General features: G+C 50.2%; 1 protein-coding gene across 1 annotated transcript in view; it reads left to right on the top strand.

Moving 5' to 3' along the window:
* The window catches only part of OSBP2 (oxysterol binding protein 2), a 121,767-nt gene that overhangs the window by 2,858 nt on the left and 91,226 nt on the right, over positions 1-27,683 (top strand). The window contains exon 2 of the mRNA XM_018060974.1: positions 22,387-22,595. Within this exon, the coding sequence (XP_017916463.1) occupies positions 22,387-22,595 (209 nt within the window). The remainder of the gene's footprint in view (positions 1-22,386; positions 22,596-27,683) is intronic.

Raw genomic sequence — 27,683 nt, 5'->3', positions numbered from 1 at the left:
CCCCCCACAAAGATGTTCTCAGGCCCATTTTACAGGAAGGGAAATTGAGGCTGAATAGTGAGCTTCAAGGGTGGTGTATGCTGAGGTGCCCAGCCTGAAGGCGGTGTCTCCAGTGCCACAGAAGCTGAGTTAGTCTCCGAGTGCAGAAAAGGCCCTTCTGCAATGGGATCGCGCCTCACCTCTCCCCTGCACTCCAGTTCTGCGTTCTGGAAGATGCTTTGGTCTGCTTCCCCTCAGGCCTCCCAAGGCCACAGGTGTTTGACACCACTCTGCTGTCCCTGCTTGTGGTCTGAACCCTGCCTTCCAGACCAGGCCTGGCCGTCCTGCCTGCTGGGCTCAAGGGCTGAGCAGCCTCCAGGCCTGCTGCTCACAGTCTTGACAGCTCAGGGTGGGTTATCCAGGCCTCCGTCTTCACACAGGTGCTTGGCTCTTTAAATGTGTGAGGCTGGAATAGAGGCAAATTCTGGTGCTTGTGTGTTGCGAACAGATTGAGAGAACTCTTTTCATGATCTCCTTTCTTTCTTTTTAGTTGTGGCATGCAGAATCTTTAGTTGCAGCATGCGAACTCTAAGGTGCAGCGTGTGGGATCTAAGTTCCCTGACCAGGGTTTGAACCCAGGCCCCCTGCATTGGGAGCACGGAGTTTTAGACACTGGACCAACCAGGGAAATCCCCAAAGTTACCATTTCTTTCATGATCTTTCCTTAGGGGCCTGGTAGAGTCAGTGTTAGTGCTGGGTGACGTGGCTGCTGGGGAAGGAACCGGAGCCTCTTCTCTTGGTAGCTTCCCTTTTGGAAAAACTGTAAATTTTGTTTGTTTGTTTGTTTGTTTTGAAACTGAGCAAAGCCTGGTTTGGACATTTCTTGTGTTCTTTGCCTGATCCTGTGCTCCAGCCTGGCTCTCTCCAGGATAACTATCATTCCAAATCCTGATCAACATCCACTTTCTTTTTTTAAATTTAGTCTTATCTCATCTGTATGCTGGAGAAGGAAATGGCAACCCACTCCAGTATTCTTGCCTGGGAAAATCCTATGGACAGAGGAGCCTGGTGGGCTGCAGTCCATGGGGTCTCCAAGAGCTGGCACGACCGAGGGACTAAGCACTCGCACATCTATATGCAATTAAAGAAAAAAAGATTTCCATTTCAACCATTTTAATTTTATTTTTAAAAATCTTGTTTTATTTTATTTTAAAATATTTATGTATTTGGTTGCACCAGGTGTTAATTTCGGCATGCGGGATCCAGTTCCTTGACCAGGGATCAAATCCGGGCCCCCTGCGATTGGGAGCATGGAGTCCTGGCCGCTGGAGCAGCAGGGAAGTCCCTCAACCATTTCTAACTTTTCGAAAAGGGATCTTGTGCAACATATGACTTGGGGGGACTAATTTTGGGTGCTTTGTGACAGCCCGGGTTGAAAGTGTGCCTTTTACCTGTGTCTGCTCCTCTTGGTAGTACGTGCCTGCTCAGTCGTATCTGACTGTCTGCAACCGCGTGGACTGTGGCCTGCCAGGCTCCTCTGTCTGTGGAGTTTCCCAGGCAGGAGTACTCGAGTGGGTTCCCGCATCTCTTGGGTCTCCCGCACTGCAGGTGGATTCGTTACCCCTGAGCCACCTAGGAGGCCCTGCCCCTCTTGACGGGCGGCTACAGAGACACGTCAGTGCGTGCGGGAGTCCTTGCAGGCGCAGTGTCAGGGCTGTGGAGAATGCGGAACGCCGAGCTCTTTTCCAGAGCGGTTGTGCCAGTTTAGAGTCCCCCTGGGGGCAGATAAGAGCTTTTGGTGGATCTCTGATCCCTGTCCTTTGCAGCTCTTGGTACTGTCAGCGTTGATTTTGTCAATTAAATGAGTATTGCATCGTAGTCTTGACCTGCATTTCAGTCCCCTTTATTTTTACTTTGATAGAAAATTGGCAGGGGAGGGGGTGGATGAGAATTTCTCCAGTAAGTGTGGCTTCCTCGAGTGTTTCTGTCCTAGATTTTGCTGGAAAAGCTCACTCAATGTCAAGTTTGTTCCAAGGGAGAAAGTACACAGTGCCAACAGCTGGGCTTAGTAACATTCATATTATCAGGAATAACAAGATGCTCTTTGTAAATATTGTCACATACTGAAAGCATTTCTGGGAGGCCTGGGTAATTGTTGGCAGGTTTTTACTTCTTTCCAACAATGTGCTAGGAATATAAATACAGGAGGCAAGGTTATTCTATTGCCCAGCACACTTAATCACGTTATCTGTTTGACTATTTGAATACCAATAACGGAAATATGGTTTTGTGCTCTTTTTTTGGTTGTTAGTTCCCATTTTAAAAATTTCATCCTAAGTTCTCATCTCACAGGGAACGTGTAACTACCTGAAATTAGAGAAGAATTCATAATTATAATGCAGAATTTTCAAAGGTATGGGCTTCCCTGGTGGCTCAGCTGGTTAAGAAGCTGGCTGCAATGTGGGAGACCTGGGTTTGATCCCTGGGTTGGGAAGATCCCCTGGAGAAGGGAACACCTACCCACTCCAGTATTCCAGTCTGGAGGATTCCTTGGACTATATAGAGTCGGCTCGTAAAGAGTCGGACTCGACTGAGTGACTTTCACTTTTCAAAGGTATTAGCCCTTAACAAACCCATGAAAAGATGCTCAACATCACTCATTATCAGAGAAATGCAAATCAAAACCACAGTGAGGTACCATCTCATGCCGGTCAGAATGGCTGCTATCAAGAAGTCTACAAACAATAATGCTGGATAGGATGCGGAGAAAAAGGAACCCTCTTACACTGTTGGTGGGAATGCAAACTAGTACAGCCACTATGGAGAACAGTGTGGAGATTCCTTAAAAAACTGGAAATAGAACTGCCATATGACCCAGCAATCCCACTGCTGGGCATATACACCGAGGAAACCAGAATTGAAAAAGACACGTGTACCCCAGTGTTCATTGCAGCACTGTTTACAATAGCCAGGACATGGAAGCAACCTAGATATTCATCAGCAGACAAATGGATAAGAAAGCTGTGGTACATACACAATGGAATATTACTCAGCCATTAAAAAATACATTTGAATCAGTTCTAATGAGGTGGATGAAACTGGAGCCTATTATACAGAGTGAAGTAAGTCAGAAAGAAAAACACCAATACAGTATATTAACCCATATATATATGGAATTTAGAAAGATGGTAATGATGATCCTATATTCGAGACAGCAAAAGAGACACAGATGTAAAGAACAGACTTTTGGACTCTGGGAGAAGGCGAGGGTGGGATTATTTGAGAGAATAGCATTGAAACATGTATATTATCATATGTGAAATAGATCACCAGTCCAGGTTCGATGCATGAGACAAGGTGCTCAGCGCTGGTGCACTGGGATGACCCTGAGGGATGGGATGGGGAGGGAGGTGGGAGGGGAGTTCCGGATGGGGAATGCATGTGCACCCATGGCTGATTCATGTCAGTGTATGGCAAAAACCACTACAATATTGTAAAGTAATTAGCCTCCAATTAAAATAAATTAAAAAAAAGAAATGGAAAAGAAATCTTAAAAAATAAAAGGTATTAGCCCCAAGTCCTTATGGCAAGAATGTTTGAAACATAAGCTTTATGCACATTAATGACACAGTTGATTTGATTAAACAAGTCTGTTTTGTTCTATACAAGTTGCCTGCTCGGCAACATTAGAAATGACATTTGCTTCCCAGGAAATGATTTCAAGCAAGTGATGAAACAAAAACTTTTAAAAAATATTTGTTTGGCTGCATCGGGTCTTGGCTGTGGCCCTCAGGATCTTCGTTGCGTCGTGTAGGACCTTTTACTGGTGCAGACTTCCTAGTAGTAGCACGTGGTCTCCAGAGGGCGTGGACTCAGTCGTGGTGGTGAGTGGACTTAGTTGCTCAACCAGGGATCGATCCCGCATTCCCTGCATTGCAAGGCCAGTTCCTAACCACAGGACCACCAGGGAAGTCCGCCCAAAAGGTTTTAATTTATTATTGTTCAGGCTAATCTGTGGGTAGGAATGGCGAAGCCAGTTATCGAGAAAGGGACCAAGGAAATCAGTCTGGATCTGTAAGAGAGAAGGCTCCAGTCACTTGAAAGTAAGTTTTCAAAGTCCTCCAGCTGAGGAAGCCCATTGAACACATGGTGAATCAGGCCCACTTTAGGGTGGCGACCAAGACGTTTTTGCCTGTAGGATGGATCAAGTACTCCTCCAGTGAGGCCGCACCTCAGAGGCAAGCTCTCCTGGAGACAGTACTTTTTCTCTGTGTATATAATTTCATTGTTTACTTAATTTGGGGGGCTGTGCTGGGATTTGTTGCTGCGTGTGCTTTTTCTGTCCTTGTGGTGAGCGGGTGCTGCTCTGCAGCTGCGGCGCACAGGCCCTCATTGCAGGGGCGTCTCATTGCAGAGCATAGGCTCTACAGCACAGGCTCAGTGGTTATGGTGCACGGGCTTGGTTGCTCTTCAACGTGTGGGATCTTCTGGCATCAGGGATCTAACCCATGTCTCTTGCATTGGCAGGCAGATTCTCTACCACTGAGCCATCAGGGAGGCCTAGTATTTTTTTTAGATAAAGTTTTCTTGGGACACAGTCATGCCCATTCATTTTTTTGGCTATGACTCCTTTTTTTTTTTTTTTTTGCAGCGCTGCAAGTTTTGTGGGGTCTAGTTCCCTGACCAGGGATTGAACTCTTGTCCTCATCAATGAAAGCAGAGTCTTATATGTGACTGCACAGTGAAAGTGTAGTCTTATCTTAATCCCCTGAGACAGTCTTTTTGATGGTGGTGGTTTAGCCACCAAGTCTTGTCTGACTCTTGCGACCCCATGGACTGTAGCCTGCTAGGCTCCCCCGTCCATGGGATTCTCCAGGCAAGAATACTGGAGTGGGTTGCCATTTCCTTCTCCATGATGTCACTTTAGGTGATGCTTAAAAGGATGGAGCTAGAAAAGACCATCCATTTGCAAAATGTCCCCGAAAACATGAAGTTGAAAGTACAAGTCTTCAGGTTAAGCCACTAGGTTATCCACCCCAGAAGGGGCCTTATTATATTGGATTCAGCTTTAATTTGAAATATCATCCAGTATTTTATGTTATGAGACCATAAGGAAGCTGGGAAGGAGTGCACAGGTTGAGAATGTGTACACATTTCTTTAAAGTTTAGCATGAAGGTGTTGCAAAGAGCCTCCAAGAGGACTGGCAGTATGTTTGGAGGAGACAGGGCACGTCAGTCAGTGTTCCTAGCAAGGCTTGTTGTTCAGTTGCTAGTCATGTCCTACACGTTGGGACCCTGTGGACTTCAGCACATCAGGCTCCTCTGTCCTCCACCGACTCCCGGAGTTTGCTCAAATTCACGTCTGTTGAGTTGGTGATGCTGTCTAACCATCTCATCCTCTCCTGCTCCCTTCCCCTGTTGCCTTCAACCTTTCCTAGCACCAGGGTCTTTTCTAGCGGGTCTTTTCACATCAGGTGGCCAGCTTCAGCTGGATTTTCAGCTTCAGTTACAGTCCTTCCAGTGAATATTCAGGGTTGATTTCCTTTAGGATTGACTGGTTTGATTTCCTTGCAGTCCGTGGGACTCTCAAGAGTCTTCTCCAGCACCACAGTTTGAAAGCATCAATTCTTTGGCACTCAGCCTTCTTTATGGTCTGACACTCACATCTATACATGACTACTGGAAAAGCCATAGCTTTGACCAGACGGACCTTTGTGAGCAAAGTGGTGTCTCTGCTTTTTAATATGTTGTCTAGGTTTGTCATAGCTTTCCTTGCAAGGAGAAGGCATCTTTTAGCGAGGTGCTGTAACACAAATTATAATTTCCCCACACAGCCCGTTCCTCCTCCTACCTTCCTTTCTGTGAGTAGCTGGAAAGCCGAGTCACGCTTGCTGCTTCCTGCCGCCCTCACCCTACATCAGATGAAACTGCCAAGCCCTGCCTGTCTCCTTCCCTGCGTCCACCCCTCCTCCCCATTGCTGGTGCCACGTCATGGCTCAGGTCTGCCTTCTGCTGAGCTGGTGTCCCAGCCTCCAGCTTCTGCCCTGGACGGGGTGGGGGGGCGGGGGGTGCAGGGGGGGGCGGGGGGGTGCGGGGGGGGCCCTGGTATAGCGCCACCTGCCTGCCCCAAGGGCCCTATATTTTCCAGTCCTCTCCAGGAATCTCTTTCAACAGTCCCATCCCGTGTTAGCAGCCGCCCTACTGTGGGTTTCTCACATTTGAAATATCCATAATGGCCCCAGACTGACCTAAGAACTACATCTTTCTCCTTTGGGAGTTTATAGGGTTGCTGTGTGGGCACATCTGCAGACAGCTTTGCGCCAAAGGGACGCTGTGGCCAAGTTTGGCATCTTCCTTTTTTTTTTTTTTAATTAAAAAATTTTGGGAGGGGGAGGCTGTGTGTGTCATGTGGGATCTTAGTTCCCCAACCAGGGATCGAACCCAAGCTCCCTGCACTGTGAACACAGTGTCCTAACCAGTGGACCACCAGGGACGTCTCATCTCAGGCACTTTTCTGACCTAGACCTTCCCCGAGGCCCTTCGGTGACTTGGGTTTGCCCAGGACGAGGGTACACTCGCCACGTGGACCTCCTTCCTCCACAGGATCTTCCTTTTGCACCTTTGGTGAGATGTCTGGTGTGAGTTCTTCAGCTGCTGGGAACCCTTGTACCTTCCTCGGGGAGGGTCTGTTAATCCAAGATCAGAGCCAGCACACAGTCTGGAACATGGTGAAAGCGAACGTACCGCAGCTTTGGTTGTATCACTTATTGAGGGCCAACAGTGTACAGGCAGCGTGGGAGACAAGCACGTGTGCATCGTGGAACCACAGGGTGGAGGAGGAGGGACCCAGTCTCCAGTTTCAACGGTAATTAAGTTCCTGGCCAATCTCTGCATCCGTCCTGGCAGTCAGTAAGAGGCCAGCGGGTTCAGGCAAAGTGCTGTGGGGCTTCCCAGGGGGCTGGCTATTCAAGCCTATGGCTTTCACACCTCCTGTAGTCTTCTGGGATGCAGTTGGCAAAAGATGTCAATAAAGAAAGACAGGCTTGTGAAAAGGATGTGAGGTTCCCTTAAACCAAGATCAATATCTGTTTATCCCAGGAGGGAACAAAATACGGAGGAAATGGGCCTGTTTCCTGGACGACTACTCTGGATGGTGACATGCAGAGAGGAGATGATGAGCGATGCCCCTGAACTAAAATTGGTATTGGCAGCTTAATGTGTGTTGAGTCACATACGAGGTGTCACCACACGGATGTGGCTTTAAGAGGCTCCCTTGGTAATTGCACACACGAAGCAAACTCAGCGAGTCTCAGGGTCACGCTGTGCACTCTGCGCTTTTCTTCTTTTATGAGCAACTCTTTTCCCTCATGTTTCCGCTTTCAAAAGTTCTCAGAGTTCCGGTCACTTAGCTTCACCCCTCTTGGCTGCTTGTCACATGTTCAGCCACAGCTCTGTGCATCGAATGCTGGTTTCACGATCTTGACGCACACCTTTTGATCTGCGTTGCTGGGCCATTGCCTAAACCAAGAAGAGGGCAGATGGCCTTGCTGAGCTGGCTCAGAACCGGGCTGTGTTGTCCTCTGAAGCAGCAGTAGGTGTTGTCTCCCTAAATATAACTTACGGTTTGTGGCTTCCCTGGACTCACCGCTCACTGCCCTTCCCAGTCAGCTCCCTCCACCCTCCTTCCTCTGTCTTCAAGTCTCCTTCTGCCCAGCCGACCTTATGCTCCTTCTGCCAGCCACATGCCTTTCACTCTTCCCTTCAGATCCCTGCACCTACCACCTCCCAGCAAGTGCAGCCCTCCCCACTGCTGCAGGCAGCCTCGCCGGGCAGTCGAATTCCAGGTCATCGCAGCCTGAACCTGCCTGGATCCCCCGCGATGAGTGGGGCTGGCAGAACCATCATTCCTCTGACGGCCCTTTGTGTGTTGTGTCGTTTGGCTGTCTACTCCTGTTAGCTGGCTGTTGGCCGGTCTCCTTGCCGCCAGAGCATGGGGCTGTGTCCCCCTCTATGGTGTCGCCTGGGGTGCTGGGCATAGTGTCTTGTAGATTCCCAGATGCCATTGTGGGGGGGGGGGATTTTTTTTTTTTTTTACAGAAGCTACACATGGCCCAGCTTCTCAGCTCCTATTCAGAGGCTTATCCTAAGACAAGGATATGTGATGATATTGAGAGCTCACTGTATTCGTTTACATTTAAAATTCTTTGTTATAGAGAATTTAAAACATCTGTAAGAGTAGACAGTAGTAAAATGGATCCGCATCCACCCATTTCTCCAGTTTCAACAATTATTAGCTTCCTGGCCAATCTTATTTCATCTGAGTGCCCTTACCCCACATCATTTTGAAGTGAACTTCAAATATCATACATCACCTGTAAATATTTCAGTAAGTATCTTTAAAGGATAAGGATTTTTAAAAAACATATCCACAGCACCATTGTTACAACTAAAATTAGCAATAATTCCTTGTTACCATCAAATATTAAGTCAGTGTTCAAAGTTTCAGTGGCCTCGAATGCCATAAATTTTTTTTCATAACTGTTTTTTTTGATACATTTGTTTATATCAGGACCTGAATAAGGTCTGCCTATAGAATGTCCCACAGTCTGTGGGACTTCTCCAGTGGTCCCGTGGTTAAGAATCTGCTTTCCAATGCAGGGGATGTGGGTTTGATCCCTGTTCGGGGAACTAAGATCCCACAAGCCATGGGGAAGCTGAGCCCATGTGCTCTGAAGCCCGGTCACCACAACTAGAGAAAAGCCTGCACGCCACAGTGAATGTCCAGAGTGCTGTAACTAAGCCCCGACGCAGCCAAATATATTAATCAACTTTTGAAAAGTTAGAAAAAAGAGGGTCCCTCTAGTTTTGCTGGCTGCCTCCTCTTGATGTGGGTTAACGTGTTCCTGTGTCCTCCGTATTTCCCTAGCGTGGCAGATGGAGCTGGAGGCTTGATAAGGTGGTGACGTGTTCCTCCATCAGGAGCTCGTGATGTCTGGTGACTTCCTGGTCTTTGACGTTAGCAGGTGGTAGCAGTCAGTCTTAGATTAACCTAATTCTATCATTCTTCCTCACTTATTAGCAGGAATACTTCTATAAAGAGAAATTTACCCTCATCTGCTTGGGTTACTCAAGGATACGGTTCACACAGGAAAGGCGGAATAAATGCTGTGTCAACCCACTGCCGCATAGTCCTCCCTGATACTCGTATCATCCGGCCTTCTCTTTGCCTAGTGCAGCCTCTTCGGTTGGTTCCGGAGTCCTCTGGAAAGGCCCCTGATGGTGTTGATAGCGTCCTGTGACCGGCTTGAAAAGATGTTCCAGGCTTTTCTTGCACTTGTCTTGGCTCAGCGCGGGAGTCAGCCATTTCTGACTATATGCCAGCTGGGAGGCTGGCAGGTGCTAGGATGAGTCATGTGAAAACAGGAGATGGCCTTGACACCACCCTGCTTTGACCTGCAGGAATCTTGAAAAGGAACGGAGGCAGAGGTACAAACCTCAGTGTTCTGTTTGCCTGGTGTCTTCATGAGCTGGGCAGAGGCTGTTCTAGCTGTATTTAAGGCTTTTGAGTCATCCAGGCAAACTTCAACGCGTGACACAAAAATTGTGATGGAGACAGTACCCTGTATTTTTACCCTGTTCTATCTTAGATTCCACAGTGACTGTATTTGAACAGTGACCAGTGGTGTATAGGGCTTCCATGATGGCTCAGCTGGTAAAGAATCTGCCTGCAATGCGGGAGACCTGGGTTCGATCCCTGGGTTGGGAAGGTCCCCTGGGGAAGGGAAAAGCTGCCCACTCCAGTATTCTGGCCTGGAGAAGCCCATGGACTGGATAGTCCGTGGGGTCGCAAAGAGCTGGACACGCCTGAGCGGCTGTCGCTAGTGGTGAATAAGGTGCTTATGCGTATGTCATCCCATCTGATGACAGACCTGGGGGAAAGGTCATCACGTCCTGGCAGCAACTGAGAAGGCCAGGGTTTGTTCCACTGCATTGGTGTCGCTTAGCGGGTGGCTGAGCTAAGACCTGAACCCCACACTTTCTGGGATTCTACCACCGGAGCCTGTCCTCTTAGTGTTAGGAGCTGTGTCTTCCCACCCAAATAAGCCGTCCCTCCAGATCCCCCTTGTAGACACTTCCGGGTCCCACTTGGGAGACCTGCAGGTGGGCAGCCTCTCCCATGAAGAGATGGTGGGGGTCCTTGGTCCCCTCTCGGTTCCCACCAGTTTCCTTCATTCAGGAGATACCCTGCATCGCCCGTCTTCAGGGTCAGTCCCCGCATGAGACCCCACAGCAGGCACCCCCCCCCTTTTTTTAAGCAGGACTTTTTGTCATCAGGTCTTTGCTAAACACTGAAACTATTGGCAAGGTCAGCTGCCTACGTGCACTAGGCTTGCCCGTTATCCACGGCTGCGGAACTCTGAGGCTTAAAACAGCAACAATGGTTTTGTTATTGCCCACAGTTTTCTGTTGAGTGGGAATCCAGAAACGGCTTGGTTGGACAGTTCTGGCTCAGGCCCTCGAGTGGGGCCGCAGTCAGCTGGTGGCTGGTGTTGGGATGGCAGGTTCTGGAGCATCTGGAGGCTGGCCGAGCCTCTCTCTCAAGCCACAGGGTCTCAAAGCTCCTCCTTGTGCTCTGTTCACACGGCTGGTTGGGGCTGCAGCACCGTGGCTTCAGAGCAGACGGGCTGCTTCCCGCGGGGCTGGCTTCCCTCAGAGGGAGCATCCCAAGAGAGCAGGGCAAACAGGCACGGACCAGACCTGACCCTGAGACTGCGGTTCCGGCAGTGCTGCTTTGGTCACTGGGCCCAGGGTTGTCTTAGACCCCTAATCCAGTTTGAGTTCATTTTTGTATATGGTGTAAGTTAAGGGTCCAGTTTCACTTGTTTGCATGTGGATACAGTGTCCAGTTTTCCCAGCCCCGTTAGTTGAAGCGGGCTTCCCAGGTGGCGCGGTGGTAATGAATCCACCCTGCAAGGCAGGAGATGCAGGAAGTGCAGATTCGAGCCCTAGGTCGGAAAGATCTCCTGGAGGAGGAAACGGCAGCCCACTTCGGTATTCTCGCCTGGGGAATCCCACGGGTAGGGGAGCCTGGCGGGCTACAGTCCGTGGGGTCGCACGGAGAGCTGGGCACGGCTGAGCCTGCACATGGCAGCGAATTTGAAGAGAAGTGTCCTTTCCCCATTGAGTGGCCTTGGCACCCCTGTCAAAGATCACTCGACCACATATGTGAAGGTGGAAACCAAACCCTTTTGGAAAAGGCGGTCACTCACTGAACGTGCCAGCCTATCATCCTCAGGGTCCAGCTGTGGCTCTGTCCCCAGGGACCATGGGAAGCGAAGTCCAAGAAGATGGGCCTCTTTGGTCGCGTCCCCCTTCTCGAGACTGCTGTGACTAGCTGCAGAGCCCTCTACTCACACAGTGTTTGCAGTAGCCTAAGAGGAGGTGGGCGGAGATCAGGAGCAGACCCTGAGGCTGCCCACAGAGGCTGCTGACAGGCGCCTGCTTTTCCACACGGGGGGCCTCCTTCTCTACTTTCCCTTCCTCCCGTACCCATGCAGCCCATTCACCCGCAGGACCAGCCTCAGCTCTGCCTCTCCAGGGTCATCTGACCTCATCCTCCACGGTCACGCTCTGGTAACAGCGGGCTCTGACCATCCTGACAGAGAGGGAGTTAGAGCTGGGTCCTCAGCTCACTTTCCTGCTGGATCAGGCAGCCCCAGAGCAGACCACCCCCAAACCCAGAGGCTTAAAGCAAGGAGGGGGTCGGGACTTCCCTGGTAGTCCAGTGGCTAAGACTCGGCACTCCCAATACAAGGGGCCTGGGTTCCATCCTTGGTCAGGGAACTATATCCCACATGCTACAGCTAAGACCTGGTACAGCCAAATAAATAAAAATTAATTTAAAAAATATTAAAAAAATAAACCAAGGGAGGCAGTTATTTTTGTTTGGGTATCTGCCCCAGCTCCGCCTCAGCAAGCGACACCCTGCTCCCTCCTCTGCCCTGTGGGCTGGGGGAGCCACGCACCTTCATTCCTGTCCACACTCCTCTGGCCGGGTCCAAGCACGTAACCCCACCCAGTGTCGGTGGGGTGGGAACTCACCCACCTCCCACTCCAGTGGGTGATCCTGCAAATCCCCGTGGCAAAGGACGTGGGCATGTAAGTGTAATTCAAGGAGGATTTTAAGAATTGGGTTGGGTGGAGGGAAGCTTCAGTTTATCCCAACCTCCAACCTCCCTTTCAGCTATCACACTCTTCATTTGTAAGGTGAGTTCCAGGGTTCCTTCCAGCCCCAGCCTCCTGAGAATTTGATGGGTCGACCAACTGGAAGAAAGGGAGATGAGCTATCAGAAATAATTATGCCTGGCACTGAGCTTGGCACATCGAGGGACGCAGGTCTCTTGACTCAGTGGCTTGGAGGTCAGAGTCCAGGCAGCCAGGAGCTGGTGGCTGAGCTGGTAGAGGAGGACCAAGGGATGCTTCTGCTGGGCCTCCCGTGTCCTCTGGCCTCCCTGCTCCTGCACAGACCCGTGGGAGCTCTCTGGGGCTGCAGCAGTGGCATCCAGGTGCTCGTCTCCCTTTATTCCTACTGTTGATATTGGATTTGGTCCGGGGGCAGCGGAGGCCCCTGCCCTGAGCCCAGGGCCGCGTGGGAATAGGGCTAATGGCGTTTCCAGGTTCCAGTCTGAGGAGACTTGTGAGCAGGCTGGGTGGGGATAAGGAAGGCACTGCCCCTGAATTTTCCGCTTTTAGAAAGTTAAATTATTTTGCCAGATGCAGGCACAGAGCGATTTTCTTCATCTGAATCCCACAGTTGTCCTAAACTTGACTTTATTTTGGCTGTCAGTTTACCGAGTCCGTGCCTCCTGGACGTGAGATTACAACATTCTCGGCCTCTGAGCAGACTCCCGTGGTGCCTCCTCTCCCACCAGGGTCATCTTCTCGACCTGCTGTTGGGGCCCTCTAGCCCAGCAAGCCTGCAGCCCACCTGCTCCCCCTCCCACTGCGGTCCTAGTTTGTACGCCGTGGTGTCGGGTCATCTCTCTGCACGTGCAGCTGCTCAAGGCCAGGACCGCAGATCATATTTCATCTGTTTCCTCCCAGAAGGCCCATCGCATGTTAGGTCAGCGTTCAGTAACTTAGCCGGCCACATGCTGCACAGACCTGCCATCGGGGCCTGGGAAGCTGGTGGGGGGAGAATGTCTAGGTAGAAAAGGAAGGTAAAGGTCATCTTGTCCAGCCATCTGTCTGTTCATTGACTTCTTTCTTCTTCATTTATCATTTTTTATTGGCGTATAGTTGCTTTACGATGTTGTGTTAGTTTCTGCTGTACAACAAAGTGGATCAGCTCTCAAGTATGCATATATCGCCTCCCTCCTGAACCCCAGCCCCCGTCCCGCCCTCTAGGTCACCACAGAGCACTGAGCTGAGCGCCGTGTGCTCTACAGCAGCTTCCCTCTAGCTGTCTGTTTTACACTTGGTAGGGTGAATACACTGATTTCTTCCGGTAGCATTTCTGCCCTCCTCCGCACCAGCCTTGAGCAAATCTCTCAGGTGACAGAATAAACCTTCATCTCCCAAGATAAGCTGGGCTTCCTTAGATAACTCTGTTAGAGCATCCTTCTTCCATGATCTGAGATGGGTTTCCAGACAGCACCTGTCCTCACTGGGGGTGTTTCTCTGCCCTGCAATGGCTGGACTTACCCTGTCCATGTGACCCCACTGTTCATCTTCAGAGAGACTGACTCAGCATCCTGTGTTTTCTCTATTGTTCCACGACAGTTGCACAACATTCAGTGGTAGAAGACAATAATAAGCACCTTACTGTTTGTGTGGGTCAGGAGTTCACGAGTAGGCGGCTAGCTGGAGGAGCTGTGGCTGGGGATGGTCTCATAAGGGCGACACTCACCTGAAGGCTTGACCGGGGCTGGAGGATGCACTTCCAAGGCCACTCCCTCCACCTGCCTGAGCCCAGTGGCACTGGCCGTGGATAGGAGGCCTCCGCTCCTAGCTCCCTGGGCCCGTCCGAAGTGTCCTCACCTCATGGCTGCTGGCTTTCCCCGGGGGGAGTAATCCCAGAGTGAGCACGCAGGAAGAAGCACTTGGTAGGCTCTTTCGTAAGTGACGGGGATGTTCTGAATGGAAGAGATTTGCAGGCAGTGAATGCTTAACGAGTGAGAGCCTCCTGTGTAACCCCACACTCCTGTTTCACTGGTCCAGTCAAGGGGAGTGGGCTGGATTTGCCAGAGGACGAAGAAGACGTACCTGAGTTCTCTCTCGGGAGTAGCCACACTGTGGACTGTCCTTCTGGAGCTGAAGAACTGTGTCGTGGGGAGCCCCCTCTCTGCTGACAGGACCCTTCCCTTGCTCAGTCCAGATGCTGGGGGAGAGACAGAAGGCCACGTGTTCTTTTCTTTCTTTTCTTTGAATCTTTATTGGTTTGGCCATTCCAGGTCTTCGTTGTGGCACACGGGATCCTTCGTCTTCATTGCAGCATGTGGGGTCTTTAGCTGCGACATTTGAACTCTTAATTGTGGCCTGTGGGAAGGATCTAGTTCCCTGACCAAGGATCAGACCCAGGCCCCCTGCGTTGGGAGTGCGCGGTCTTAGCTACTGGACCACCCAGGAAGTCCCAGGAGGCCACACACGCTTGCTGGATGCTGTGGGGGCCCGGGAGAGAGAGACTGTCCCACGGAGACCCTAACTGCATCTGTCTTACTCACCGACCAGACCCCGGGGCCTGGCCTGCCATGCTGACTGAAGGAAAGCGTGAACGTGCCCGGGGTGAAGGTTGCTTTGAACTCAGCCTCTGTTCCGGAGTCCGTGCCGATGGTGTGGGAACTTTGATTTTGCAGGCTGCTGTCATGGCTCGACGGGAATTGAGCTGCTGTTTCTGCTCCCATCGAAGCTGGGTGGGAGTCGACTTTTATGTAAGATTATTTCATGTAATATTAATGTCAGTGCCGATAATACCAGAGGCCATGAAGGGAAAAAGTAGAATTCTTGAATAAACCACATGTCCCACCATCAATAAACTCATAATCTACATTTAAATTCCTAATTGTCCTTGTTGTTGTTGTTCAGTTGCTCAGTCACGTCTGACTTGTGACCCCACAGACTGCAGCACGCCAGGCTTCTCTGTCCTTCACTATCCCCTGGAGTTTGCTCAGACTTACGACCCTTGAGTTGGTGATGCCATCCAACCAACTCATCCTTTCACCCCCTTCTCCTGCCCTCAGTCTTTCCCAGCATCAGGGTCTTTTCCAATGAATCCGCTCTTTGAATCAGGTGGCCAAAGTATTGGAGCTTTGGCTTCCTCGTCAGTCCTTCCAGTGAATATTCAGGACTGATTTCCTTTAGGATTGACTGGTTTGATCTCCTTGCAGTCCAAGGGACTCTCAAGAGTCTTCTCCAACACCACAGTCCAAAAGCATCAATTCTTTGGCGCTCAGCCCTCTTTAAGGTCTAACTCTCACATCAGTACAGGATTCCTGGAAAAACCATAGCTTTGACTATACGGACCTTTGTTGGCAAAATGGTACCTCTGCTTTTTAATACGCTGTCAAGATTTGTCATAGTGTGTTAAATTTTGATTTCTTCTTAAGTGACATTTTAATCTTCCTCTTGTCTTGGTAACTGATTTCCTTTTTTAGCTTCCTTTGCTTGATGTGGGCTTCCCTTGTGGCTCAGCTGGTAAAGAATCTGCCTGCAATGTTGGAGACCTGGGTTTGATCCCTGGGTTGGGAAGATTCCCTGGAGAAGGGAACAGCTACCCACTCCAGTATTCTGGCCTGGAGAATTCCCTGGACTGTATAGTCCATGGGGTTGCAAAGAGTCAGACACAACTTTTACTTTCCCTTGCTTGATGTGGCATTTGGGGGGAGGTTTGCTTTAGTGCTGCTGAATTTTTGAGCTCAGAGATCGCTTGTTAAAGGAAGAATCTAGGAGGCTGGGACATTCTGTAGTTCGTGACTGCAGCTACATGGATTGTGTGATGATTTAAGAAATTAAATCTGTTCAAGTTCCCTGAATTGTTCTGTGTAGGCTCATGACTGAGCTCAAAGTAGATCCTGTCCTGTGCCCTAGGGACCCGTCATCTCGCTCTGGAGACACTCTCGCACACAGCCCCATTCCTGAGCTGGCTCACGGGGACCCGTCCCCAAAGTCCTTCAGCACCGCTGTTGGCCGTCAGCATACATAGGAAGGACGAACTTACAATGTGACAGATTTTAAATGGATTTTATTTACTATGGAAATTTTCAAACACGTAACAGTAGCTGATACCCCATCACCTAGTGTCAGTGAGTCTCACCATGAGGCCTCCCTGCCCTCCCCTGATTTGGAGTCAGTCCCATGGAGACTTCCCTGGCAGTCCAGTGGGTGGGACTCAGCCTTCCAGCAAAGGGGCTTCGGGTTCGATCCCTGGGCGGGGAGCTAAGCTCTCTCATGCCTCACTGCCCCAAAACCAGAACATAAAGAACAGAGCAGTATTGTAACAAATTCAATAAAGACTTTTAAAAATGGTCCACATAAAAAAATTTTTTTTAATTTGAAGTAAGTCCCAGACATCTTTTACTTAATTCCAAGGATTAAGTTAAAAAATAATTTTAATAATAGTGAATATGTATCTCTTTAGAGATGAAGGTTTCTTGAAAATTCATCTAAACAGCATTAAAATGCCTAAAAATTTAACAGTAATTCCTTAATATTATCAAATATTCAGTAAATATTAAAATTTCCCCATTGATTTTTAAAAAATTAAAAACATTGTAGGCACTCAATGGATATTTCTTGAATGAAAGTTTCTTTAAATTCTATGGTTCTTTACAATTTTCACAAGGTTCACACACATGATTTCATATAATCCTGTGATAAGTTTTCCCCATTGATTACAATTATTTTTTTAAAGTTTCCAGAAATCAGGATCCAAATAGAGTCCATTCAGTATAATTGTTGCTACTTCTCAGATTTTTTAAAATAAACTTTTTGTTTTGAAATAATTTCAAAATTACAAGAATAGTACCAAGAATGCCCACCCCTCAGATCCCTCAATTATTTTCCTTAATATTTATGTTCATTTGTTTGGCTGCCCCTAGTCCCAGCAGCAACCACGCTTCAGATGGTAAAGAATCCACCTGCCATGTGGGAGACTCGGGTTGGATCCCTGGGTTGGGAAGATCCCCTGGAGAAGGGAATGGCAGCCCACTCCAGGGAGAGTCTCATGGACAGAGGAACCCAGCGGGGCTGCAGCCCATGGAGTAGTAATGAGTCGGGCATGACTGAGCAGGTAACACTTCCACTTTCAGTCCCGGTACTAGCACACAGGACCTTTGACCTTAGTTATGGCACGAGGGCTCCAGCTCCCTGACCAGGGATCAAACCCGGGCCCCCTGCATTGGGAGCACAGCATCCCAGCCCTTGGAACACCAGGGAAGTCCCGCCCCAAACGGTTAATATACTGCCTTTACTTTATCACTTTATCATTCTCTAGAAGGAAATGGCAACCCACTCCAGTACTCTTGCCTGGAAAATCCCATGGACAGAGGAGCCTGGTGGGCTACAGTCCATAGGGTCACAGAGCTGGACACGACTGAAACAACTTAGCACAGCAATATATTTGTATTATTATTTTTTTAACTCTTGGAGAATAAGTATCAGACACGAGGCCTGTGATCACATAACACATCAGCGTGCATTCCTCAACCCAGAACATTCTCTGACGTATGCACGGTGTGAACACTGATACGGTGCCACCATCCAACCCGTGGACCCCGTTTGTATTTTGCCAGTTGTCCCAAACATGTCCCTTCAGGGAAGAAGATCCACTCCTGGACCATAGATTGCATTTGGTTCTCCTGTCTTGTCACTTTAGTTTCAGTCTGGAACAGTTTTCCATTTTTCCCTGTCTTTGGTGGCCTGAGAGTTTTTGATAAATTCAGGCCAGTTACTTTGTAGAACATGCCTCAGTATGGGATTGCCTGGAGTTCCCTTATGTTTAGAAGCTGCTGCTGCTAAAGTCGCTTCAGTCGTGTCCGACTCTGTGTGACCCCATAGACGGCAGCCCACCAGGCTCCCCCGTCCCTGGGATTCTCCAGGCAAGAACACTGGAGTGGGTTGCCATTTCCTTCTCCAATGCATGAAAGTGAAAAGTGAAAGCGAAGTTGCTCAGTCATTCTGCATTTTCGGCAGGAACACCATAGGATGCATACTGTGCCTTTCGCGAGCTCCGGATCAGGAGGCACGCCATGGTTTTTTGTTTGTTTGTTTGTTTCTGGCATGTGGGATCTTAGTTCCTCAACAAGCAATCAAACCCAGACCCCCTGCGTGGGAAGCTCAGAATCTTGGCCACTGGATGGCCAGGGGAGCCCCAGGAGGCACACCGTGTTCTTTTGTCCCACTGCTAACAAACATGGCTTCCATCATTTCGTTAAGATGGTGTTTGCCAGGTTTTTCCAACTGTGAAGCTACTTTTATAATATTAATTTAATGACTGATTAGAAAATATTTTTATGGGGAAGCACCTTGAGGCTCTGTAAAACTGTTCCTCACCTAGAATCCCCACTGGTGTTTAACACCCTTTGGTGATTCTTGCATGAATCAGTTACAACTTTGATGGTTGCTCTTTAAAAAGAGCTTTTCCCTATTCACTTATTTATGTCAGAGTGAACTCATGGATTTCTAGCTTATCCAATGGGTTAATACCTATCACTATCATTTATCTTGATGCTCAAGTTGTCCTGGATTTGGGTAAGAGGAATCTTTTTATCTTACCCATTTTTTGCTTATTCATTTTTAAAAATATGTATTCGTTTATTTGACCGCGTTAGGTCTTAGTTACAGCACCTAGGATCTTTATTGCATCACGGGGGATCTTTCCTAGTGGCACACGGACGCTCTGGTTGTGGCACCCAGGCTTAGTTGCTCTGAGACATGTGGGATCTTAGTTTCCTGACCACAGATGGAACCCATGTTTCATGCATTGCAAGGCGGATTCTTAACCACTGGGCCACCAGGGATGTCCCAGCTTTTGTCTTTCTATATGTCTGGGTTGAAACTTGCTGCCTGTCCTTTTTTTTTTCTTTTTCTTGCCCGTAGACATTTTTTGTGAAAATCCCCCAGAAAGCATAGTCCAAGGCAAGAAATGTTAAAGAGTCAACACTTTGAGAGGTGCAATCACAGGGCAGTGAAGCAGAATTGGGGAGTGGAAGGACAGAAGCGATGATACAGTGCGCTTCCTTAGCCGGATGTCACTTCACCTTGAGCGGCAGACACAGTGGGCCTGGCGCACAGACTCCTCCAGAATTTATGTGAGGAGAAAACGTGCCGCCAAGCAGTCCGCAGAAGCAAGGGGGAGGGAGGTTGTATCTGCCCCGTTCACCCCCATTTCCCGATTCTCATTGTCATTTTACGAAAGTCCATAAGCAGAGGGACAGCTGGACAAGGAGGAAGCGCTGACACAGAGACAAAGGAGGAGACAGTCAGGGGAACTGGAGAAAATGCACAAGGTTTGTGTCCAGGACGCTCCACACCTTGCGATACTCTGGTCCACTCATGCCTCCAATGGTGTGAGCCCTCCCACTTCTATAGGGATCAAATTGCCAACATCCGCTGCATCATCGAAAAAGCAAGAGAGTTCCAGAAAAACATCTATTTCTGCTTTATTAACTATGCCAAAGCCGTTGACTGTGTGGATCACAATAGACTGTGGAAAATTCTGAAAGAGATGGGAATACCAGACCACCTGACCTGCCTCTTGAGAAACCTATATGCAGGTCAGGAAGCAACAGTTAGAACTGGACATGGAACAACAGTCTGGTTCCAAACAGGAAAAGGAGTACGTCAAGGCTGCATATTGTCACCCTGCTTATTTAACTTATACACAGAGTACATCATGAGAAACGCTAGGCTGGAGGAAGCACAAGCTGGAATCAAGATTGCCGGGAGAAATATCAATAACTTCAGATATGCAGATGACACCACCCTTATAGCAGAAAGTGAAGAAGAACTAAAAAGCCTCTTAATGAAAGTGAAAGAGATGAGTGAAAAAGTTGGCTTAAAGCTAAACATTCAGAAAACTAAGATCATGGGATCTGGTCCCATCACTTCATGGCAAATAGATGGGGAAACAGTGGAAACGGTGGCTGACTTTATTTTTTGGGGCTCCAAAATCACTGCAGATGGTGATTGAAGCCATGCAATTAAAATATGCTTACTCCTTGGAAGGAAAGTTATGATCAACCTAGACAGCATATTAAAAAGCAGAGACATTACTTTATCTACAAAGGTCCGTCTAGTCAAGGCTGTGGTTTTTCCAGTAGTCATGTATGGATGTGAGAGTTGGACTATAAAGAAAGCTGAGCGCCAAAGAACAGATGCTTTTGAACTGTGGTGTTGGAGAAGACCCTTGAGAGTCCCTTGGACAGCAAGGAGATCCAATCAGTCCATCCTAAAGGAGATCAGTCCTGGGTGTTCATTGGAAGGACTGATGTTGAAGCTGAAACTCCAGTACTTTGGCCACCTGATACAAAGAGCTGACTCATTTGAAAAGCCCCTGATGCTGGGAAAGATTGAGGGAAGGAGGAGAAGGGGATGACAGAGGATGAGATGGTTGGATGGCATCACCAACTCAATGGACATGAGTTTGTATAAACTCTGGAAGTTGGTGATGGACAGGGAGGCCTGGCGTGCTGTGGTCCATGGTGTCACAAAGAGTCGGACACGACTGAGCAACTGAACTGAACTGCAATAGGGGGACCACCATCTTCCAAAGACACTTCAACCCGTTCCCTGAGAGGGAACATAGCAAGTCCGGTCAGTGACAGGGTCCTTGTCCTGGTGGCCCGCTGGGGTCGCCTGGGAGATGATGCAAGAAGGCTGTGGAGCAGGCTCCTCTGTCTAGTGCTGCTGTGGCGCATCCCGATGCTGCTGTCGGTGTCCATCCTCTTCCCCCCCGCCCCTGGCCATTCTGGGTCCTCTGCACCCTCCGCCAGCACCCAGCAGATTTCAGCTGTGCAGGGGGTTGGGTGCTTCTCACCCCTGATGTCGTTCAAGGTCAGCCACACCTCATCTTCTCTAAGGAATGTAACCAAAGCAGGAGAGAATCAGAAACGGCAGCAGCTGTTCCAGTGAAAGATGAATGTCTTGTTGTCATTTGACTCTAGAAGTGGTAGAAGAGTCGAGAGAGTAACAGGTGACGGACAGCCAGAGAAAGTAAGTGAGCGCTGAAGAGCAGCGGAATTGCCGCAGGGACTCCAGCACCCGCAGGGCCACGGGCTGACCGGTTGCTCTTCCTTTTCCCCACCGCCTCTGTGGACAGAGCTTTGGTTTGTCATGGGGAGGAGGACTGGTGTCTGAATTTCCAGTGAGTGTCTGAAGGAGTGAGTTAAGTAGGTCCAGTCATGGTAGTTGGAACGCAGTTTTCAGACAGTGATCACAGTTGGAAAAGGCCCAGGCCTCAGTCACGTCTGCTTCTCCTTACTTTTTTTTTTTAAGCTTTTTATTTTATATTGGAGTGTAGCCAATTAACAATGCTGTGATAGTTCAGGGGGACAGCAAAGGGACTCAGTGATACATATGCATGTTCCCCTTACTTTGGAACCGTTAGCCCCATGATCTTGTAACCAGCACAGAGTCAGTCCCTTGTAACTAGGGGTACTGGATCGGCCCAGCCATTGCCCTCATCTCCTGGGGCTAGAAGAGAACGGTGGTTTCTTTGCTCTTTAGATCTCAGTTCCCAGGTCATTCCTAGCAAGTGGAGGGGAGGGGCCTCCAAGTCCACCCCCTGGGGTTCCGGGTCTCTAATCACAGTTGTAGCAGTGGGTTCCCACCCTGCTCCAACTCTGGTTCTGAGACTCGGTGGAAAGAGCCTGGGGTGGAGTTGGAAGTCTATGCTGCCTGGCAGGGCCCTGGCTGTCTCCCCTCTCCATTTCCTGGTGTCTGCAAGGGCTCAGAGCACAGCCAGCATGCCCTGCACGTGGCCCTGACGTGGGCCCTGCGTCCTCGGCCCCTCTGCCCACTGAGAGCACCACCCCCCGCCAAGGCCCAGCCTCTACGTCAGCCCTGAGAGGCATTATCTCCTAGCACTGGCGTCAGGGCCGCCGCCAGCTCCAAGGGTCTGAGATTCCAGGGAGGGGCCTGGAGGTCTCTTCTTCAGTTTGGAACAGCGGTCCCCAACGTCTTCGGCACCAGGGACTGGTTTCGTGGAAGGTAGCTTTCCCACAGACCTGGAGGCGGGGGATGTTTTGGGGATGATTCAAGTGTGTTACATTTAGGTGCATTTCATTGGCATTATTATTCCATCAGCGCCACCTCGGATCATCAGGCAATAGATCCCGGAGGCTGGGGACCCTTGGTCCAGAACCACCGAGTCTGGGAGCCTCACCCCATCCCTCCTCTTGCATCCCACAGAAATCAGGGGGAGATGGCCCACACCTGCCGTGCCACCATCAACCTGTTCACTGCGCACTTCGACACAGAGGACTCTTGCGGTATCGTGCTGACCAGCGGGGGCAGGACCTACCACCTCAAGGCCGGCTCGGAGGTGGAGCGGCAGCAGTGGATCACTGCCCTGGAGCTGGCCAAGGCCAAGGCTGTCCGCATGATGAGCAGCCACTCAGGTAGCCAGCGCTCGGCACGGCGGGAGTGCGTGCAGTGTCGCGGGCCTGGAGACGGGGGAGCTGAGTGTTGTGGGGGCGGTGGTGACCGACCGGCTGACCCACCTCGCCCTGCCCACTCAGCTCCACGTCTTCAGCAGCCCATGGACGTTAGGCGGCAGGGGCGGCCGGCAGTTCTCGGGGTGGGGATGTTTGTGGTAGGCGGGGTTTGGTGTGCCTTTCGTGGGTCAACCCTGGTCCCTGGGCTTCAGCAGAACCTTTGGATTCTGTGGTGGGTCAGCTCCAGAGGCAGAAGGCTTGGCGGGAGACCAGGACGGTGGGCTTGTGCCTTAGGCCAGACTTTCTCCAAGGTCCACTTCGGAGACTGAAAACCACCAGAGCTGCTGCCTTTGCCAAGGTGGAAGGTTGGCTCAGAAGTCCTAAGAAAGACATTTTATTTTTTACTTTCATGCATTAATTTTTTTAACATGTAACGTCTTTATAAGATTCGTAAACCAACGGTTTCAAAGGCACACACCGTGAAGTCTGCCCTTGACTGTCTGCCCGGCTGCCCACCCTGTTCTCCCACGCAGGGGCCACTGAGCTTCCGGGATCATATGTCTTTACATGTGTATATTCAAATCAGTACATTTTTTTTGGCTGCACCGTGCAACCTGGGGGGTCATAATTCCCTGCGTAGAGACTGAACCCACACCTCTTGCATTGGAAGGCAGTCTTAACCACTGGACCGCAGGGAAGTTCCCCAAATAAGTACTTATTTTAAAAAAGTGCAATCCCCTACTTTGCTGGTTTTTTTTTTTTTTTTTCTATTTAGCGACAGTAGATCTTGGGATTCTTTCCCGGTGAGTACATGAAAAGCTTCCGCCTTGTTTTTACAACAGTGCGGTCTCCCTGTGCTGGGGTCCCCCCTGCACGAGCCTCTCGGTGCATGTGGAAGGAAGGTCACTGTGTCAGTCTGACCTTCTGTTTTGGTCTCCACTAGTTGGAATGTGGGTCCCCCCGCCATGATGACTCTTTTCCTTGGGGTCCACACTCTGGTGTTTGTGTCAGCAGTGATGCTGAACTTGGCAAGGGGCTCCCCCACCAGCCGATTGTGTGCCTCCCAGCATCCTTCCAATTCAAAGATTTCTAAGTCAGTGGGATCACAGCCCGTGGCTCCCTTCATGGCTGTGTGACTTTGGTCAAGGTGCTGCTTTCTGTTGCCTCCTTCTCTCCTCTGTGAAGCGGGCTTAATCATAGAACCACCCCTTGAAGGTGCGGTGAGGGCTGACATAGTGGGTGAAATGAACCTGGCACCTGGCTTGGCAAATGCTCAAGGGAAGTCAGCTGTAGTTACTGATAACAGTCACCTTGGCAGCTTTAAAATAACACAGACTCCCAGGTCGCTGGGCAGTGATAAATCTGAATGAATGAGAGCAGTGTTGGGAATAGGGTGGGCAGAGGGCACCTGCATTAGAAAAACCTCCCCAGATAAGATTGCCAGATTGTTGTAAATACAAATACAGGCCGCCGAGTTCCATTTGAACTTCAAACACACAACAAATTATGTTTTAGTGTAAATGCGTCCCATACAATGATTAGGACATACGTATACTGCAGTTTGTTTATTGTTATTCGGTTGTAAAGCGTCTTTCGCCTTTCATCTGCCTGCATTTAGCTGCATCTTGGGGGGACCGTGACGCTCAGCCCACTTGGGAGCTTCTCAGTCAGAAACCAGAGCGTGTCCTTTCACTTGACACAGGGGGGCGCTAGAAGACGGTTCATTTGCTTTCCTTGTTCCTGAATTAGTGCCTGAATCCGTCCCGAAGCGCCGGCCGCTTGGCTGGCTTGCCACCTACCTTTCAGCATTTGTGAATCATTTTCAGATCTTCAGGCCCGCCTCCCAGTGGGTGCCCCAGGAGGCTGTGAGCAGTGAAGCCACCGCCAGACACCCCTATCTTGCGCCTTGCTCCTGCCGTGGGGTGGGGGGTGGCTAATCTGGCCCCTCGGGGGCTCCCTCTCTCCTGCCCTGCTCCCCCAGGCTGACCTGCCCCCACGTTGATGTCATAGCCCTATTCTGATATCACAGCCCGGCACTTAGAATTACCCCCAGGCCGCCCAGATTCTGCCCTTAGAGCAACCAAGGTGGGCGTTCAGGCAGGGGCTGCAGGGGGTGGCTGGCCAGTGGCCCTGGGGGCTGAGCCTAAAGAACATCTGGGCAGCCTGCCGTCCTAGAGCTTCAAGATGAAAATCCTCTAAAGGTAGGACCTGGAAGGCTTTCCTGCTGTTCCTGTTGGCCGTGATCCCTCGAGGTGAAAATAAATCCCTGGGGAGTGGGGAGGGGGCTGTTTGGGCTCTGGAGAGAGCCCCTGGAAAGCCTGCTGCCTTTGTGCCTCGGCTCGCACTTGGCCTGGAGAGATGGTGGTCTCGCTTTGGTCCCCTCGGCACTCTTCTCATTCGAAGGAATGGCTTCCTGAAAGGCGGGCTTTCTGGCTTGCTGAGTGTGGGGAGGGAGCTGTTCCTGAGCTCGGAGAATGCCTCAAGTACTGAGCCACGGCTTCAACCGCCCCACCTCCCCCCCCCACAGCCGCCTGAGGCTGAGCGGGTGGGGTGCGCTCGCCTCAGGACAAACGGAAAACATGGCCCATTCCAGCCGTCAGCCCTCAGATCCCCCGTCCCGAAAAGGAGCAGCCTCATCTGCTGAGGTGAGCAGGCTTAATGAAGTCTTTCATGAGCTCATTAAGGTAGTAAAATGTTGACTGGCATGGATTAAACAACAGCAACAACAACACACACACAGACACACACAGACACAGACACACACAGACACACACAGACACAGACACACAGACACACACAGAGACACACACACACAGACACACACAGACACACATACAGACACAGACACACAGACACACACAGAGACACACACACAGAGACACACACACACACAGACACACAGACACACACAGACACACAGACACACACAGAGACACACACAGACACAGACACACAGACACACACAGACACAGACACACATACAGACACAGACACACACAGAGACACACACACAGACACAGACACACACAGACACACACAGACACAGACACACAGACACACAGACACACACAGACACAGACACACATACAGACACAGACACACAAGACACAGACACACAGACACAGACACACACAGACACACACAGACACACACACACAGACACACACACACACACAGACACACACACAGACACACACAGACACACACACAGACACAGACACACAGACACACACACACAGACACAGACACACAGACACACACACAGACAGACACACAGACACACACAGACACACACAGACACACACACAGAGACACACACACACACAGACACACACAGACACACACACAGAGACACACACACAGACACACACACAGACACACACACAGACACACACAGACACACACACAGAGACACACACACAGACACAGACACACAGACACACACACAGAGAGACACACACACAGACACAGACACACATACACAGACACATACACACAGAGACACACACACAGACACAGACACACACAGACACACAGACACACACACACACCCTGAAAAACTTCTCTGTAACTTAGGTGGGCACGAAGGCCACTAGGGTGAGCACGTTAAAATTCTTAGGGGAGGACCACTGAGATTCTGACGAGATGATCAGGTGGTGCTCAGGAACTCCCGTTTTAAACGTACATATTTCTGTTTTTAAAAAATATTTTGACTTATCTTGGCTGCTCCAGGCCTGAGTTGCGGTGCCCAGGGTCTTCAAGCTTCGTTGCAGCATGTGGGGTCTTTAGTTTCAGCGTGTGAACTCTTTTTTTTTTTCCTAAATTTTTGGTTGCCCTGAGTCTTCATTGCTGCACACGGGGGCTACTCTTCATTGCCGTGCACGGGTTCCTCATTGCGATGGGTTCCCCGGTGGCGCTAGCAGTAAAAGGCCCGCCTGCCAAAGCAGGAGATGTAAGAGATGCCGGTTCGATCCCTGGGTCAGGACCCCTTTTAGGAGGAAATGGCAGCCCACTCCAGTATTCTTGCCTGGAAAACCCCATGGGCAAAGGAGCCTGGTGGGCTACAATCTACAGGGCCGGAAGGAGTCGGACACGACTGAAGCGACTTCGCACTCTCGGGGAGCACAGGCCCCCGTGGCAAGGGCTTCAGCCATTGTGACGCGCGGAGTCAGAGCTCGCTGGCCCTAGACCATGCGCTCAGCAGTTGTGCCTCATGGGATAAGTTGCTCTGCCGCACGTGGAATCTTCCTGGAGTGGGAATTGAACCTGTGTCCCCTGCATTGGCAGGCGGATTCTTATCCACTGTACCATCAGGGAAGTCTGCGGCATATGAACTCTTAGCTGTGGCATGTGGGATCTAGTTCCCCAACCGGGGATTGAACTGGGGCCCCCTGAACTGGGAATTTGAAGTCTTAACCTCAGACCATCAGAGAAGCCCGGGAAACCCCATTTGAAGATGCGTTCTGGGCAGCTCTCCTGTCAACGCCCCATGGGTCTCCTGTGAGGAACACGGTCGACTCAGACTTCCTGGATGGCTTCCTGCAGCCGTCTTGCTTCCCCCGTTTCCAAACGGCATGTTTTCTGTGGAATGAGGGTTTTATTCCATTTCGCTACCATGTATTTTTTTTTTTTTTAATGAACGGGATCCTGAGAGACGAGGGGCAGTGTGGGGGGTCCACCAGGCACACTGGTGTCTGTATCCTTGGCCGCTGTCTTCCAGGTGTGGCTGCAGCCTGTCTTCCAGGTGCGGCTGCAGCCTTCTCTCCCCGTGAGAAGAGGGACTGTGTCTGTCCTGGGAATGCTGCTCCGTTCTCCACGAGGACTCTGGCTGCATGGTCCTCACCTGGACTGAGAGAGTGGGACGGTGGGTGTGAACTGTTGGTCACTGAGGCTGATAGCAGCGAAAAAGGCGTTGCTGACCAGAGGGTTTGGCTTCCGTTTCTCTAGTGGCCCCAGGATGAATATTCAGTGGTACCGGGGGCAAGAGGGTAGGCATCCATTGCTCATCAATAGGTCAGCAGCTCGAGGTGGGAATTCTCTGCTTGCTTTGGC

The sequence above is a fragment of the Capra hircus genome, chromosome 17 (assembly GCF_001704415.2).
Source record: "Capra hircus breed San Clemente chromosome 17, ASM170441v1, whole genome shotgun sequence".
In the NCBI taxonomy this organism is placed as follows: domain Eukaryota; kingdom Metazoa; phylum Chordata; class Mammalia; order Artiodactyla; family Bovidae; genus Capra; species Capra hircus.
This window is presented reverse-complemented; position numbering and strand designations above follow the sequence as displayed.